The sequence below is a fragment of the Neltuma alba genome, unplaced genomic scaffold, assembly GCF_004799145.2.
Source record: "Neltuma alba isolate B1F8T4 unplaced genomic scaffold, ASM479914v2 tig00012451_pilon, whole genome shotgun sequence".
NCBI lineage: Eukaryota > Viridiplantae > Streptophyta > Magnoliopsida > Fabales > Fabaceae > Neltuma > Neltuma alba.
Window position 1 is genome coordinate 97,831 of NW_021636930.1, and position 16,374 is coordinate 114,204.

A 16,374-nucleotide genomic window follows, 5' to 3' on the forward strand; every position below is an offset into this window, starting at 1 on the left:
TAACTTGTTAGCCTAATGAGAATTAACATTAATGCATGGAAAATTATATGTCCCCACACTAAAATTGGGAGATTTGATCTCATAAGTAATGGTCTCGCAATTAATTGAAAGAGTTTGATCAATAATTTTGTAAGTCCATTTGTGTGTACACATGAGCCACAAGATATTCAACATCAATCCCAAGAGACATACAATAATCATTAAAAGCTTGGGAAGTAAATTCACTAGCATTATCAAGACGTATTTTCTTAATAGGAAAATGTGTTTTTAATCTAATTAATTGAGCCAATAATCTTGCAAACACCAGGTTGCGTGAAGATAATAAACAGATATACAACCATCATGTTGATACATCAATTAGAACCATAAAATATCGAAATGGTTTGCACGGTGGGTGTATCGGTCTATAAATATATCCTTGTATGCATTCTAGAAAAGTGAGAGGCTCACTTTCTAGTGTTCCTTGTGACGGGTGAATAATTAGCTTTCCCTTAAAACATGAATTACATGAGAGAAAAAAATTAAATTGTGGTATTTGTTGACTTTTTAATGAATGTCCACATGAATTTTCAATTATTTTTCGCATCATAATTGTCCCAAGATGGCCTAACCAGTCATGCTAAATATTGAATTTGTTATCATTTGTAAACTTCTGGTTTACAATGGCACAAACTTCAATGGTACTAATAAACGTGTAGTATAAGCCAAAGAAAAATGCAGGCGATCTTTCTAGTGTACATTTCTTACTAGAGATTGACTTTGTGATAGCAAGATATTTTTTATTTTTCTTAGTTGTTCTTTTGATATGGTATCCATTCTTATGGATATCCTTGAAAATCAACAAATTTCTTTTAGACTTAATTGAGTAAAATGCATGATCAATGCATAATATTGTTCCTCTAGGTAACAATATAATGGCTCTTCCAAAGCCTTTAATCAACTTTGAACTTTCAGATGTAGTGTGAACATTAGCTTCTTACATTACCAAATAATAGAAATATTTCTCATTTCTAAGTATTGTGTGCATTGTTACACTATCAACGAGACATAAATCTTCATGATTGATGTCAATATGAGCCATTTTTCATAGCAAAAGAAAAGAGGAAAAAAAAAATTAATCCTTTAATATTAATTTGAAAAGAACAAGTGTGTGTAACTAATTAATCATTTAATAATAATTTTGTAATAAACTCTACTAAAGCTAAAATAATAAAATCCGGTCGTAATGATTGGATTATTTCAAAGGCGTAACCATGATGTGGCTGCCCTTTTTTTTTTTGGACAAAAATTTTGGCTAAATCTATGGATTAGTACTCACTATTTATTTATTATTTTTTAGATAAAATATTAAAGCAAAAGAAAAATAGAAAAGAAGGGAAAATATATAAAATTAATGAAAAGAAAATACTCATAACTTTTATTAATTTGAAAAGATAGCAACATTGAAAGTGAAAACTTTATTGAGGTACAAGAAAGAAAGATAAACTAAAACATAGATATTAAAAAGAACACACTTAGTCATAGAAATTGAACTCTGCTAAGATAGATTTATTTTTGAATGATATTTCCATCACCAATTAGGTGCTCAATCTTTTCATTAGGATTAGTAAAGAAATCAGCAATATCCAGATGAGTTATATCAACGTTACCGTACTTAAAATTGCCCTCTATATCAACAAAATTTGTTTCTATCTTTGGCATTTTGTCATTATTCTTACTTTTATTTTTAAACAATTCTTAGTAAAGGTCAACCAAACGATGGGTATGTTCCCAATAATCATTGCCACCACAATGATGCCATGAATTTTCAACATGATTAATATTCCCACTAATTTTTGTAATTCTCATTATTCTTTGTTATCTTCAAATGGAGATTTGAACCCTGAATTCAACCACGTCTATGTTCACGGCTAGGGCCATGACCACAACCACATCTATAGCCACATCCATGTGTATGGCTACGGCCTCGTATATATTTATTTGCTACCACATTCACCTCTAGGAATGGAGCAGAGCCTATTGGACAGGATTCATGATTTTTCATTAAGAGTTCATTATTTTGCTTAGCACAAAAAGGTGAGAAATTAATTCAGAATATTTCTTGAACCCTTTTTCACGATGTTGCTGCTACATTGGACTCATGAAATGTGAAGAATGTTTTCTCTAACATATCTTCATCAGTAACTTTTTCTTCACATAATTTCAGTTGAGTACTAATTCTGAATATTGCAGAGTTATACTCACAGACAAATATAAAATCTTGCAAATTTAAGTGCATCCAGTCATAGTGAGCTTTTGGAAGAATAACCATTTTTTGGCTGTCATAACTCTCTTTTAAACTGTTCCAAAGAACAAGAGGGTCTTTTATAGTCAAATATTCTATTTTTAGTGCCTTGTGTAGGTGGTGGCATGGCATAAAAATATCAGTTTCAGCTTTATCTTGAGTAGATGCTTGGTTGCCAATTTGATTGTATCTTCAAGGCCATTGACATTTAAATGAATTTCCGCATCTAGTATCCAGGATAAGTAATTCTTGGCAAGATTCGACATGATAATACTATCATAAAAAGAAAATAATATTAGGAAAAAGTGCATCATATATGGACTTTACATATACATATAACTGAATCTTAAATGTATAAAAATAATGACTTATGAGAATTATGAGGAGAAAATAAATTAAAAGAAAGGAGGGGAGATGCTATTAATGAGAGAATCATAAAACATGAAGATGATAAAGCATTATACCTTTGGTAGAATCTCGTGTTGATAAAATGTTATAAAATAAATGGTAGACTATAGAGAAAAAATAGAGAATAGAGAAACAAGAGAGTATTTCTTATTCTATTTGAGGTGCTCAACATATGATACAAACTCTCTATTTATAGGTATAACTTTACATCTTTACTAGAATCTACAGATTTCATAATAATAGGAGATAATTGTGGATAATGAAGATAATAGGAGATATTAAAAATAATGAAAGATAAAGAAGATAATGGTAGATACATAGACATACATAAAAATATTATATTAGTAAGAAAAACAGATATATAATAAAAAAATGTTTCACCCCTCAATCATTCAATCACTAAGTAACAATTAACAACTAATTTGAAAAAAAGAAAAGAAAAGAAAGGGCCTTTCATCAAAATAGCTTTAAAGTAACAAAAAAAAAAAAGAAGAAGCAACAGGTTAATCCACTAAACTGGTTAGGTTAACCAGATTGCTTTCGGGTTGGTCTGGGTCTTCCTAGGCCAGATTTTCTTGGTTCGTCCGACCTGGCCAGTCCGATTGATATTCAATACAATACATGTTAGAAAGCCAGATAGATTTTGATCCAAAGACAGAAAAAAGGCTTTGTCAAGCAAAACTATGAAGATAAGGTATTCATGGGCCAGAGCACCAACGCGACAAAAAAGATTTGAATCTCACTGAAGTATGTGTTTAGGCCGATTGTGTAAGATTATCTTTAATTAGAGGACGCCTGCAGGCCGTACCTAGAACAAAAGCTTTTAAGGTAGCAATGAGTTTCAGTAGCGATCAAGAGTGATAAGAATCCCAAATTTATCAGATCAAGACCATTGAGATCTAATTTGAACCATCTAGATCTCATTTCTTTTTTTAAATTAATTATTTTAATATATATAACTAAAAATAAATATAATTTTTTATTGACTTAATTAAATTTTTTAAATCTAAACAATTTAGTTCTAATAAGTTTTGATATGACCATCCAAACCAATCCTTCAACAAGTGAATATCTGGAGGTCAATGCCTTCAATGCAAAACTCATTTTAAGACTTCCTTTCCCATTAAGTAACCTGGAAAAATAGCTAACGTATTATTTTTAATTGTATTAAAACATGATCATTTTTAAAATTTAATATATTTAATTACATATTTTAATGGATTAACCCTGGAAAATTATTTTCTGAACTTTTTGTTATTACTTTTTATAGTAAGTTTTAAAGTGATATTTAAATTAAAATTTACAAGAAATATTTTTTTGTGTTTCTATCTGATCAATTTTTTAATAAATTTAGAAATTATCTACTATTGGGTGTTTAGCTATGTTATGTTTGTTGAATTCCAGTTCATTTCTATTTGAAAAGTGACTAATAAAAAATCCGAAAAATGAGAGATCCCCTCCCCCCCACAAAAAAAAAAACATGATGAATTAGCATAGTCTCCTAAAAATGCAAAATCCTAAAATAGAATTTTGAAATTCAAACATAAAGACACAAATTTTCCCATTTATAATTTCTACTTCCAAACTAATAAAATGGATTGAAAATTTGTTATTACCAATTAAAATTTAGGAATTGAGCATTTTCTAAAAACGTGATTTTATATTTTTGGTTGAAATCATGACTTGTTAATTTCTATTCTAAAAATAGTAAAATGCATTCAAAATTTATTTTTTTCCATATAGAATTTAATATTTAGAATTGAGACCATGCCATTATTTGAAGTAATTCATAATTTTTGTACATGTATTGAAGATACTTCATCAGTTACTAACAACTTTAATTTAGCAAGTAATAAAACTAATCTTTCAGGTATTCTTCTATATTGAAGGCAATCATGTTTCAGAAGCTTTCTTTCAAGTAATTTTTAGTTATATCCAGTGGTATTTTAGAGTGCTGGATGCACTAAAAATAAAATTAGAGTGCTGGATGCACTAAAAATAAAATTAAAGTATTGGATGCACCAAGTAAATGAAACCAAGAAGTTGAATACATCATTAGAAAAATAAGGGTGCTGGATACATCTTTACTCTTTTATTTTTAAAATATTCTTTCACTTTATATTTTGTGACACTTAATAGTATCCGCATAAATCATAATTAATAGATTATGAACATAAGAAAATATAAAAACTCAATAAAAAACTATGGAGATTTGATTAAAAGTATAATGAAATTATAAACACCTACAAATTAATTTTTCTTTTCTTTAATCCTTTCCTTATGTTGGATTAAATTTCTCACCGGACCATGATAGGCAATGATGGAATCCGGGAATAAATGTCGGTGTGGTGTGACTTGTGAGCCGAGCGGGCGAAAATGACATCAAAATAAATTAAGAAAATTAAGGTTAATAACATCAAAATAAATAAACCCGTGTGCAACTGATAAAATACTATTGCCGACCAAAAAAGAAAGATAAAATACTATTATGTGCTCTATGTTTTTTTTTTTTTAATAAGCAACGATTTTTTAGCTAATAACTAGATGAAACGATCCATATAAAAAAGGTTTCAGCAACTAACATACAATGGTAAGTAGAGGCGAAGCCCAACGGCAGGTCCAAACTAGTAAAGCAACTAACATATATGAATTAGGTGTTGCGACCTCCTTTTTAGATACATTGATTCATTTGGATTCTGGTTGATATAGTTTTGCTTTTTACTCCTTGTTTAATTTTCACTATTTCATGTCTTTTGTTGGTGCAAACTACAATCTTCTATTGTATTCTGTGTTTGTCAGTTCCCTTTAATTTTTCCGGTTTTTTCTGCCTTTACTCCGTTGTTCCGTAGATTTTGGTTTGTGTATGATTCAATTAAATGCCTCTTGGCTTAAAGAAAAAAACCAAAGCTTATAGGAAAATTAAGTTTTATTAATAATAAAATTGTATTTTTCCATTAAGTAGAGCGTATATGATTGATGAGTGTAGGAGTTCAAGCTCTGTGTACGTAAACATAGTTATGATTTTTTTTTCCCTATCCCTAAATGATTGCCCTTTGCCCTGAACAAAACTTATGTAAAATTTTTTTATAATCATTGTGTTAATTTTTTATTCACACTTTATCATGTATATCATACCTTTTTTTTTCCCATATATCATCGTTTGATTTAATTCTAAATCCACATAAAAATAGGACACATAATAATATCAGTGAATTGGTCAGTGATTCAATTTAGTTTGGGTGTTGAACCGATTAGGAGTTAAAACGGTACCAAACCGGTCAAACCTTTGAAAACAGGTAAAAATCGGTGATGAACTAGTTTGGATGATTATTATTTATTTATCCTATTTTTTTTCATTCAGATCTTAATACTCAGTCACTATAGATTTGAATGAATTTTAATAATGATTTTGGTATCAATGATTATTAATTTTAGTTATTGATGAATTGTAAAGATAAAAATTCTCAATGTTGTTATACTCCTTCGGTTATTAATATAGGATCTAATTGTTGAGTTGATCTAATCTTAAATATAAGATATATTTTTCATGTTTATCAGTTTTTTTTTTAAATTATCCCTATGAATATTCCCTCAATCATAATAAGTAGAAGAGGAAGAGAGGATATTAAGAAAGATGATTATGATATTTTAAGAATAACATGTCATATTTTTTATAATTAGCTAATTCACCTAACTTCCTTAATCTACTCAAATTAGTTAAATAGGTCTTATATTAAGAACTAGAGGAGTATTTTATTATTATTACAATTAAACTATTGTTATATTTTCTTGTATTTTGTTATTATTGATTATTAATGTTGTTGTTTTTTTATTTTTAATTAAATTATATTATTTTAATATAACAAGTTTGATCACAAATTGACCCTTATTCGATCAACTAATTTTTAAACTACTACCTCAATTGGTTTATTATTCGGTCTAAATTTTTTTGTTCCTTGCTTTTTTTCACAACCTATTTCTTTTAATATGCCAGTCACCAATAAATTGATCTCAATTGACAACTTTATTTAGTGTTATTCTATGTTTTTATCTGCATTTCCTAATAAAGCTAAAGACTATTGATTCACTTTTTCTCACAAGCACCTTTTTTGCATGTAGCCAAATTATTTTTAAATGATAGATTTTCCATAATTTTTTTTAATTGATAGATACCACTACGATTTGTCTTCTTATGTGGTCATCGTAGATTCATCGTTTTTGTTTTAATATCATTACACATTTATCTTTTCGGGTACTCTTTTGAGTTGGATTGATTTTCATATTAACTTAACCACCCCCCCTCCATTTATAATTGTTTGATATCAATAAAAGCTTCAATATACACCATTTATTTTATAAAATTTAATTGATGAATTGAAACATATTTTTCAAAGTACATGCTCATCAGGAGTTAAAACAATAGAGAAGGCGGATAAAAAAATTTTTTAAGGGAGAATATTTGGAAATTTTAAAGGGAAAAAAATAATACTATAGAGACATATTATACATGTCAATAGGTCCTTTTTTCAATTTGTGGGGTTAGGTTGGCTGTCCCTAAATGATTGCCACTCGTATTGAATCATTACAAATAAATTATGAAGATATACAAGTAAAGAGGATATCACACGATGTGAAAGTTATAAATTTTTAATACTCATAGGCTCTTACTAGTAATCTTTTCTGAAAATTTTGAATTATAACTCTTTAGTTATGATAACAAGAAAATTCTGCACAACAACTTTTATTAAACAATAATTACTCTAAAACCCTAAATAGAATTTTTCCCCCAGGAGCAAACTCATCAGCCATCACTTCGACAGTTCAACTTCTTGAAATCGTTACTTATTATTTTCAGTTCAGCTTTTAGAAAATAAACTTTGGAGAAAAGTGATTTGGGAAAAAATAAATTTTATGTAAAAAAATAATTTTGAGTAGAATAAATTTTGTGAAAATTTTTTTACCGAAAGTTGTTCTCCCTAACTAATATCAAAACCATGGTTTTTTGAGATTAGTCTTACGTAGGAACTGGAAGGTGTATCTAGATCATGGGGATGGAATGTGGTTGTTGTAGCTAATTACTTAGCTAAATTAGGCTTGCTGATTATATTTGCATCTTTAATTATCTTCCCTCTTCTTAATAGCAGGTGGCCGATGATTATATTAAAGATGCTTAGGGTTTGGGATTTTTTGTATTTGTGTTTGTTTATATCTGATTTCCCATTTGTTGGCACAAAAAATTATATATATATATATATATATATATCAGATTTCCCATTTTTATTTTTAAAAAACCATGGGCCTTTTATAAATTTATTGTGTTTGGCTGTGTTTTTTTCCCGGCAAAAAAACAAAAGGATGTGGTTTTTCCCCCTCCCAAAATCATGGTTTTGAGGAGCATCTAAACACATTTTCTCGATTATATATATAGGAATGATAAATTTAAAAAGCAGGAGTAGATTTCTGAAAATCATTCTAAAAACCAGATGTGATACTTTGGTATTTCAAATATAGAAGTTCAAACAAACTAATTATCCTCCCTTATGTGAAGTTTTAATTTTCCTAAAAGCAAACATTTGTTGAGCCACCTAACCGACATGGAGGAAGATATACATATGAATTAAAAGTAGATTCGCAAATCATGATATATGCTTTTAATTTCCCTTTTTTTTTTCACCCGCTATTGAAATTAAAATATTATCCTGGTCCTTAATATAAAAGCTAGCTAATTAATTTGTATAGATTAAAAAAGTTTGTTAAGTTAATTATTTGTAATAAACATGTGTTATCTTCTCTAGAGTCATTATAACTACTATTTGACAGAAGATTTAACATATGCAACTATCACAATAACTATTTTAAAAAAATAGATAAATATGAAAGAGTAAGAAATAAAATGAATTAGAGTCTTATAATTAGGATCTAATTAAATATCAAACTGGCTCTTATAACCTCTTCCATATTACTGGTCGTTTCCTCTTCTGCCATGCACTAACGTTTTGCACTTATTTATAGCCGCCGGCCGAGAACATTTCTCGTCATTCACAGGCAATTCTATTTCTCAACCAGCTGCTTCACTTTCTCCTCTTTTCATATCTATGGCTTCCATTGCTGCTTTGTCCTCATTATCATCTGAACACCAAAAAGCTCGTACATCGGATGGCATTTCAAGCATCAAAACCTTTGCTGAATCAAACGACGTCGTCGCTTCTATCCCTTCCTCGTACCACTCACTTCCTCCTGATGATGATGTTGTAAACCACCTTGCTGATTCCATCCCCATCATCGATTTCTCCCTCCTCACCTCACACGATCCTCAAATCCATGCCAATGCCGTTCGAGAACTTGGCAAAGCTTGCCAAGATTGGAACTTCTTCATGGTAATTAAATTAACTTTTAACCCCTTTAATCTTGCTTAGAACTAATTTTTTTCATGTTACTTTTTTTTGCCTGAGTCTACATTGTACTTGAGGGTGTACCATCTTTCAGATCATAAATCATGGGATTGCAGAAAGCCTGACGGAGGAAGTAATGAAGAAGTCAGCGGAGTTTCACAATTTGCCTCTGGAAGAGAAGAAGGAGTTCAAAGACGAGGGCTTGTTCGCCCCCATTAGATATGGCACTAGTTCTCATAGTCAAGAAGAGAAGGTTCATTACTGGAGAGATTACCTAAGGGTCACAACTTTTCCTGAGTTCCATTTCCCTCACAAGCCATCTGGTTTCAAGTACATCAACTTCAAAACTCATATATATATATATATATATATATATATTGGCCTAGCTCTCTATCTTTCTCTTCCTTACTAATTAATGGCCTTTAATTTGTTTCTGCATGCAGGGAGGTGGCATTTGAGTATACTAGGAAGATCAGAAGTATAGTGAGGGAATTACTTCAAGGAGTATCGGAGAGTTTAGGGTTAGAGGCTAATGCTATTATTGAGTCCACGAATTTTGATTCTGGGTTTCAAAAATTTCAAGTGAACTTGTATCCTCCATGTCCTCGTCCAGACCTTGCTTTAGGGCTGCCTGCTCATACTGATAATGGCTTCTTCACCATCCTCGCGCAAAACAAAATCGCAGGCCTTCAAGTGAAACATGATGGCAAATGGATAAATGTTAATCCTCTTCCTAATTGCTTACTTGCAATTCCGGGAGATCAACTCGAGGTCTTTAATTATTTTTTCTAGTTCTTATATACTTTCTGTAACTATATTTCTTTACTTTTCTATTAATTCTAACTTTCTAACCCAGTATATTCTGGCTTTGTTTTGATGTTAATTAGCTTGTGAGTAACGGAAGGTACAAGAGTATTTGGCACCGAGCAATGCTTAATGACAGAAACACAAGGGTGACTCTTGCAATAGCAAACGGACCACCTCTTGAGAAAGAGATAGGGCCAACACCAAAGCTTTTGGAGGAGGAAGAGCCATTGTTCAAGTGCATCAAGTTCAGGGACTACATTGAACTTCAACAGCAAGCCAGATGTGTTGCAGGAAGAACCTTGGATAACATTCGTATTACTTAAGGAGAATTACTATGAGATCCCAGTTTATGAAATTAATAATAATTTTATGCATAATTTTAATATGAACAATACTTATATCAAGTTCCTTACAACCATTATGTCAAGTTCTTTAATCACATTTTGTCATGTGTCCTCTTTTTTTCCAGAAAAATTTAGGGATTAAATCCCTCCTTGTGTCAATTTATAATGATGAGATAGCTATTACATATTCTTAAATTTTCATATATTTATTGTTTATAAAATCGAAACCAAAATAATTTCTAGATAATTTTAATAATTTAGCTGATAATTTCTTTTGATTTTGGTATGGAAGTTAAAACTGACGATTTATATGCTAAGAACTAGAGAGAGTAGTGTTGTAAAACTGTTTTTCTATAGTCAGATCTAGCTAGTAAAACCACAGTAAGAATAAAACCCAAGGAGTTTAATTAAAATTAGTAATCTCAGAATAGATGTTTTAACTTGATTTATATCATGTAAGAAAAATAAAAAGTAAAATAGCATATTCGATAATACTGAATTTTAATATATCTAGCAATTTAAAGTATTATTTTTATTAACACTCAATATTTTAAAATAATTTTTTATGCATCTAACACTTTAAAATATTTTAATATTAGCACACGGTTTAAGCTGAAGATTTCCGTTATTAGTGAGTAAAATACTTTAAGGATAAATTTATACCAAAAATTATTTTAAAATACTGAGTATTACTGGGAAAAAAATTCAGTGTGTTGAATATACTAAAAATTAATCTAAAATATTAAATGTTACTAAAAGATATTTTACGGGAGGCAACCTAATGCAAAAATAATTGTATGATTACTCAAATATCTTTTGAGTATCTTTTTCTCCTACGTCTTCTCCAGATCTGCATGCATTCATTTCCGCAATTGGAAATGGCATAAAAAATAGGATACTGGTCTCTATCAATCTCTATCTTTTGTTGTCTGTGTCTCTATAATAACATCAAACACATGAATCTGGGAGACCAAGCTATATGAAAGAATTGGGAAATAAAAATTATAAAAATCCATGCTAGTTAATCATCAATCAACCAATGTGACATGTAGCCAAAAAAGAAGAAGCTAATTATCAACATGTAAGTGTATATGTTGATCTGATGAACGAAACTTGGATTCATATTATTTATAATTTATGATTATAATACAAATAGCTAATATTATAATTCTCATTAATTAATCCAAATAAAAAAAAATCCATTTCCCCTCCTATTTTCTCCGCTTTTCTCCCCTTCTCTCTATCCAAACATAGGGGAAATGATTGCACTTGGATCCGTTCGTGGGTTGGCCTACATAATTGAATTATTAACAATAAATAATAAAGAAATACAAATATAGTGAAGAGATCACATTTTATAAAGAAAAGGAGAGATCCTACGATTGAAGCTAGAAAATTTTATGCCACATTAAAATATACTAAACATATATTTAAGTTGTTAATTGTAATACTTTCTTTAAACTTTAAAATATAATCATTCCAACGTTAATATAAGAGGTACTTGACTAAAAATAAATTAAGAACAATTTGATTTTGCTATATGATGAGGGGGGGTTAAATGAATGGATGAGGTATGTCATGTATATGGATTTAAGTGGGAAATGTTTGTGATTGTTGAATACTTAGAATTGTCAATTTGATTTGATTTAACTAAAGTATTATTAGTTTTATCCTTTTGTACTCAAAGAACACCAAGAGGATGAGTAAGCTTTATCCTTTTTTTACTTTGAACTCACTGCAAGCACTACAGTAATGAATGCTTAGTTATATTGACATAAATTTTTATGTTGGTGTATTCTTTTTAATTTATAGAGTATTTATTCACATGCTCTGTTTATGGTAAGTAAATATTAGTTGGTGAATATGGCCGGAGGTAATTGTTTGTGTCATTGCATGTGCGTGTTGTAGCGTAGTTTTAATTAATGGTCTGATTAGCTTTTATGGTCCAAATTTGTGTCACACAGAAGCTAAATAATTTGGATAATTTGAAGATGTGACTGAGTTCTATTAGTTCAAAAGACTGGAGCCTGAAGCAGAGTTCCGACACAAGGAACACATTAGCAGTACGAGTTGAAGCACAAGCAAAATTTGATCGGCCTCCTTCACTACATGTAGAGGAAATTAGGAGTATTATAAGTTACCTTTTGTTCCTACTGTATAGCCGTGTCAAAATGATTTGATCTGACTGTACATTATTAGTGTTTATGCAATGTGATAAGTTTACTAATATAAGAACATGTGGGTTGTAAATTCATGGAAGTTAATAAAATCATAGTCTTTTTATATAAAAATAAAATCTTATTCTTCCTGAGATACAATGCGCATTAGAGACATAATTTTTAGGATGGAAGTTATTATCTCTGTGCTTTTGATATTACTTTTGCTTATTCAATAAAGATGGTAATGAGAAATTAAATAATTTTGAATAAACAAGTCAGGAAAAGATCAATAGGATTCAATTAAATAATCAGCAATTAGGCACACAAATTGAGAGGTCTTATTCATGTGATTTAGATCTTTAATGAACCGTGGTGTATCTATTCACTTCGATTGGGAAGGGGCGAATTGTTGACTGAACAAAGTATTCAATTTGTATGTGTTGTGCAAAGACGTCGTTAGCAGTTACCACTAGCAGTGTCCCACCCTAATTTTGCAGGAATTGCAGGGACGATGATGATTTGTTTGAATTTAGGTGTGGTGTTGTCATATATGAATTAGCCAACTCCAAGGCCTTGTTAATTTTTTTTTTTTACTGCGAAGGAAAATTGGATATAGTTAAGGGCCTTATTCATATATTTTATCAATTTGCACGAGTTCATATATGGTGACATCATTTACAAAGACTATTGTACCACATATTTCACAATCCATTGTTCCTCATAATGTGGAGTGATGTTTTGCAGAAAATCTTATTAGGGATATGGATGATGCAAGACATATCTTTGTCGTTGAAAAGAGTGAAGGAGGTATTGCTTTATGGAAGTTACACATGATAGTATGTCAATCAATAAGGAACACAATCTTAAGGGCTTTATAAATATAATAGCTTTAATGTGTTAATCCTTCAGTTCCTCCCATCATTGAGCGATATCGTGGGGGGAAAAAAATCCTGATTTTCTTCAGCTTAGGTGGATGTTTCATAACTGTAGTTTCTTATTTCATGCTAAACCTGGTGTTGGCTTTATGCAAATTTCAAAAATTGTTTTTTGGCTTTTTCATTTTTTTGCTTTAAAGTTGTTGGATTGCATATGCATAGTTGTTGGACTTTGTGTAGATTTGTGTTTAGAATGTCGCTCACTATAGGGGTGGGAATCTACCAAACAGGGCTGCTATAGAGTGTTGATTCAATTGAGGGATATTGTGTGGAAAATCCTCAACTATGCATCTTTCTTGGTATATGTTTCATGTAATCCATAAAATTCAGTCATAAGAGTGGAGGCATTGTGACGCCTATGTAACAGTATGTCATTCATAACACTACAACACAAAATCTTCTACCATGAGAGCAATACTTGTACTGATCAGATGTGGAATTTTTTTTCTTTTGAATTTGATTTCTTGTATTGATGTGCAGTATATATTCTACAGTAAACAGATGTGTGTGCATGAACGGATTTGTTATTCAGAGAAATACTTGAGAAGAATTGGGAATTAAGGATTGATGATTGGGATTAATTTTATATATGTAGATGCACTTAAGTTGAAAAATGAACTTCAAATCATTTCAGGATTTTTTACAAGTCAATGTTCAGGAAACCTTTTTATTATAACCCTTTAAAAATATAGATTGGGATTCACCATCCGTTTGGGAAGCATTAGCCCAACCCTGTTTTGACCAATTATTAATCATCACATGCACAAGTGTTTATTATAGCAGCTTATGGAATTGTTAGCAACACCCACTGTCCATATTGCCTTGTATAGCAGTTTGTTAGCTCATAGTGTGCCAATTGTTAATCATCACATGGACAAGTAGCAGTTTATGGAATTGTCAGTGACACCCACTACTCATATTGCCTTGTATAGCAGTTTCTTAGCTCATAGTGGGCCATGTTTGACAACTATTTAAGTGTCTTTTTCATAGGGGAAGTAAATGCTTGCCATCTCAGTTTGCGCAGAAGAGGGGAAGTATTCACTTCCAATTGTATCCTCCCCACTTTCAAGTTGCAACACTATTCCAAAATATTTATTTGCGTCGTTGAACTATTTTTCATGATATTTGCCTTGTCATTAATGTTCCATTAATTTAAAGGATTTGTTGTTGAAAATTATTTTTTTGGCAACTAATAATTTGTAGCCTATGCATCTAATTCTTATAATAACAACAAAAAACCTTATATATCAATTATAAAGTGGAGTTGATTTCATAAATCACATCACATACCATATTTTATCCACCTCTTAATATAAAATTCACCAATAGATCTCAATTGATAAAACTTTATTTAGTATTATTCTCGGTTTTTATGCATCTCTTTATAGAGCTAACAACTATTTAATTTGTTCATCTTTTCTTACCAGCACCTTCTTTGCATGAAGCCAAATTACTTTTGTATTATGAGTTGATTAGACATTTATCTTTTCTTGTACTCTATTAAATTGATTGATTTTTTTTAATAAATCAACCACCCCCTCCATTTATATAATGGCTTAATTATAAACACTTCATCACACATCGTTTATTTTATAAAATTTAATTTTATCATTAATATTAAAAAAAAAAAATTTCAGAGGACAAGCTCATCAGCGGATCAGGTCATGTCATCGAATATGCTTTATGTTTTTTTACTTTGTGGAAGTAGGTGAGCTGTCCCTAAATGATTGCCCTTGATACGAAATTCAATCCTTAATTAGAAATAAATCATAAAGATATACTTGTCCAATTCTTAATATAGAACCTAATTATTGAGTTGATTTTGATCCTAAAATATCAACCTATTTCTCATATGTATGAGTTTTTCCTAAAGTACCCCTATGAATACTCTCTTAACCATAACCAAATATAAGAGAAAAGAAGGATATTAAGAAAGACGATTATAGTGTTTTAGGAAAAGCATGTTATATTTCTTATAATTAACTAAATTACCTAACTTCTGTAATCTAATCAAATTAGTTAAATAAGTCTTATATTAAGAACCGGACGAGTACAAGTAACGGAGATATCACGTGCTTGAAAGTCAGAACACAGGTACCAACGGGGGTTGGTCCAAGTGGTAAGCGGCTTGGCATCACTTAAGCGAGGTCTCGAGTTCGAGCCTCAGCGTATGCAGAAATCCTTGTTGGGAGACTCACCCACCACAACCAGGTGCGCGACGCGGGTCGGATTCAGATGTAGTCGGAGTAAAGTTTCGAAGAATTGGGTGGGCAACAAAAAAAAAAAGTTAGAACACAGGTTATAATTTTGGTATTTCAAAGAAGTTCAAACTTTCAAGTTAATTATCTTCCCATATGGATCAATATATGTGATAGTTTTCTCCTAAAATAAACATTTGTTGATCATTTGTAGGAAAATAACATTTATTGAGCCACGCAAGTACCCAACCACACCTTAAAATCCATTTTTTAATTTTTGGTTTCGAGCACAATAATGTCCCCCCACCCCAACCATAATGTCACTTTTCTCGTGATCTTTATCATAAGGACTATTTTATTATCATAAGGAATATTCTAGAAGGAATGACTGATTTTTGTTATAAATTATTAAGTAATGCATTAAATATATGGAATAAAAAACATTAACCAACTTTTCCTTTATCTAAATTACAGAAACCTCCTTTTTATTCTAGAAACGTATGTGAATTTTTCTTAAAATAAAAATATGTGTTACACAAATTTTTTTATATAAAAAATTTATTTTCATTCATTTAAACTGTTAGTTGACCATTAAATTTGATTTTTAAATTTTTGTTTCAACCAAAATACCCTTCCATAGAACAAGAATCATTTAAAAATCTTTAAAAATAATTTTCATATAGCTTAAAACTTGTGAGAATACATTTTTTTTTTGAACTTTCTAATATGTTATAATGTTTATTAATTTTGATTATATCATAAAATTTTATAATTTAATATTTTCAAAATTGGCTTTATTATTTGATGTTTGTCCCAATTTTCTTTTACTTCTCAAAATATAATTTGT

At 30.1% G+C, this 16,374-nt stretch overlaps 1 protein-coding gene across 1 annotated transcript; it reads left to right on the forward strand.

Annotated features, from left to right (window-relative positions):
* Positions 1-8,787: 8,787 nt before the first annotated feature.
* LOC114727136 (flavanone 3-dioxygenase 2-like) lies at positions 8,788-10,214 on the forward strand. Its single transcript, XM_028913860.1, has 4 exons — positions 8,788-9,069; positions 9,179-9,414; positions 9,528-9,855; positions 9,972-10,214. The coding sequence occupies exons 1-4, from the start codon at positions 8,788-8,790 to the stop codon at positions 10,212-10,214; spliced, it is 1,089 nt and encodes a 362-aa protein (XP_028769693.1).
* Positions 10,215-16,374: the final 6,160 nt, after the last annotated feature.

Coding starts and splice junctions, on each gene's coding strand:
- LOC114727136 (XM_028913860.1), top strand. CDS start 8,788: ATGGCTTCCATTGCTGCTTTGTCCTCATTATCATCTGAACACCAAAAA. Junction 9,070..9,178: donor AAGATTGGAACTTCTTCATG/GTAATTAAATTA, acceptor ACCATCTTTCAG/ATCATAAATCATGGGATTGC. Junction 9,415..9,527: donor CACAAGCCATCTGGTTTCAA/GTACATCAACTT, acceptor TTCTGCATGCAG/GGAGGTGGCATTTGAGTATA.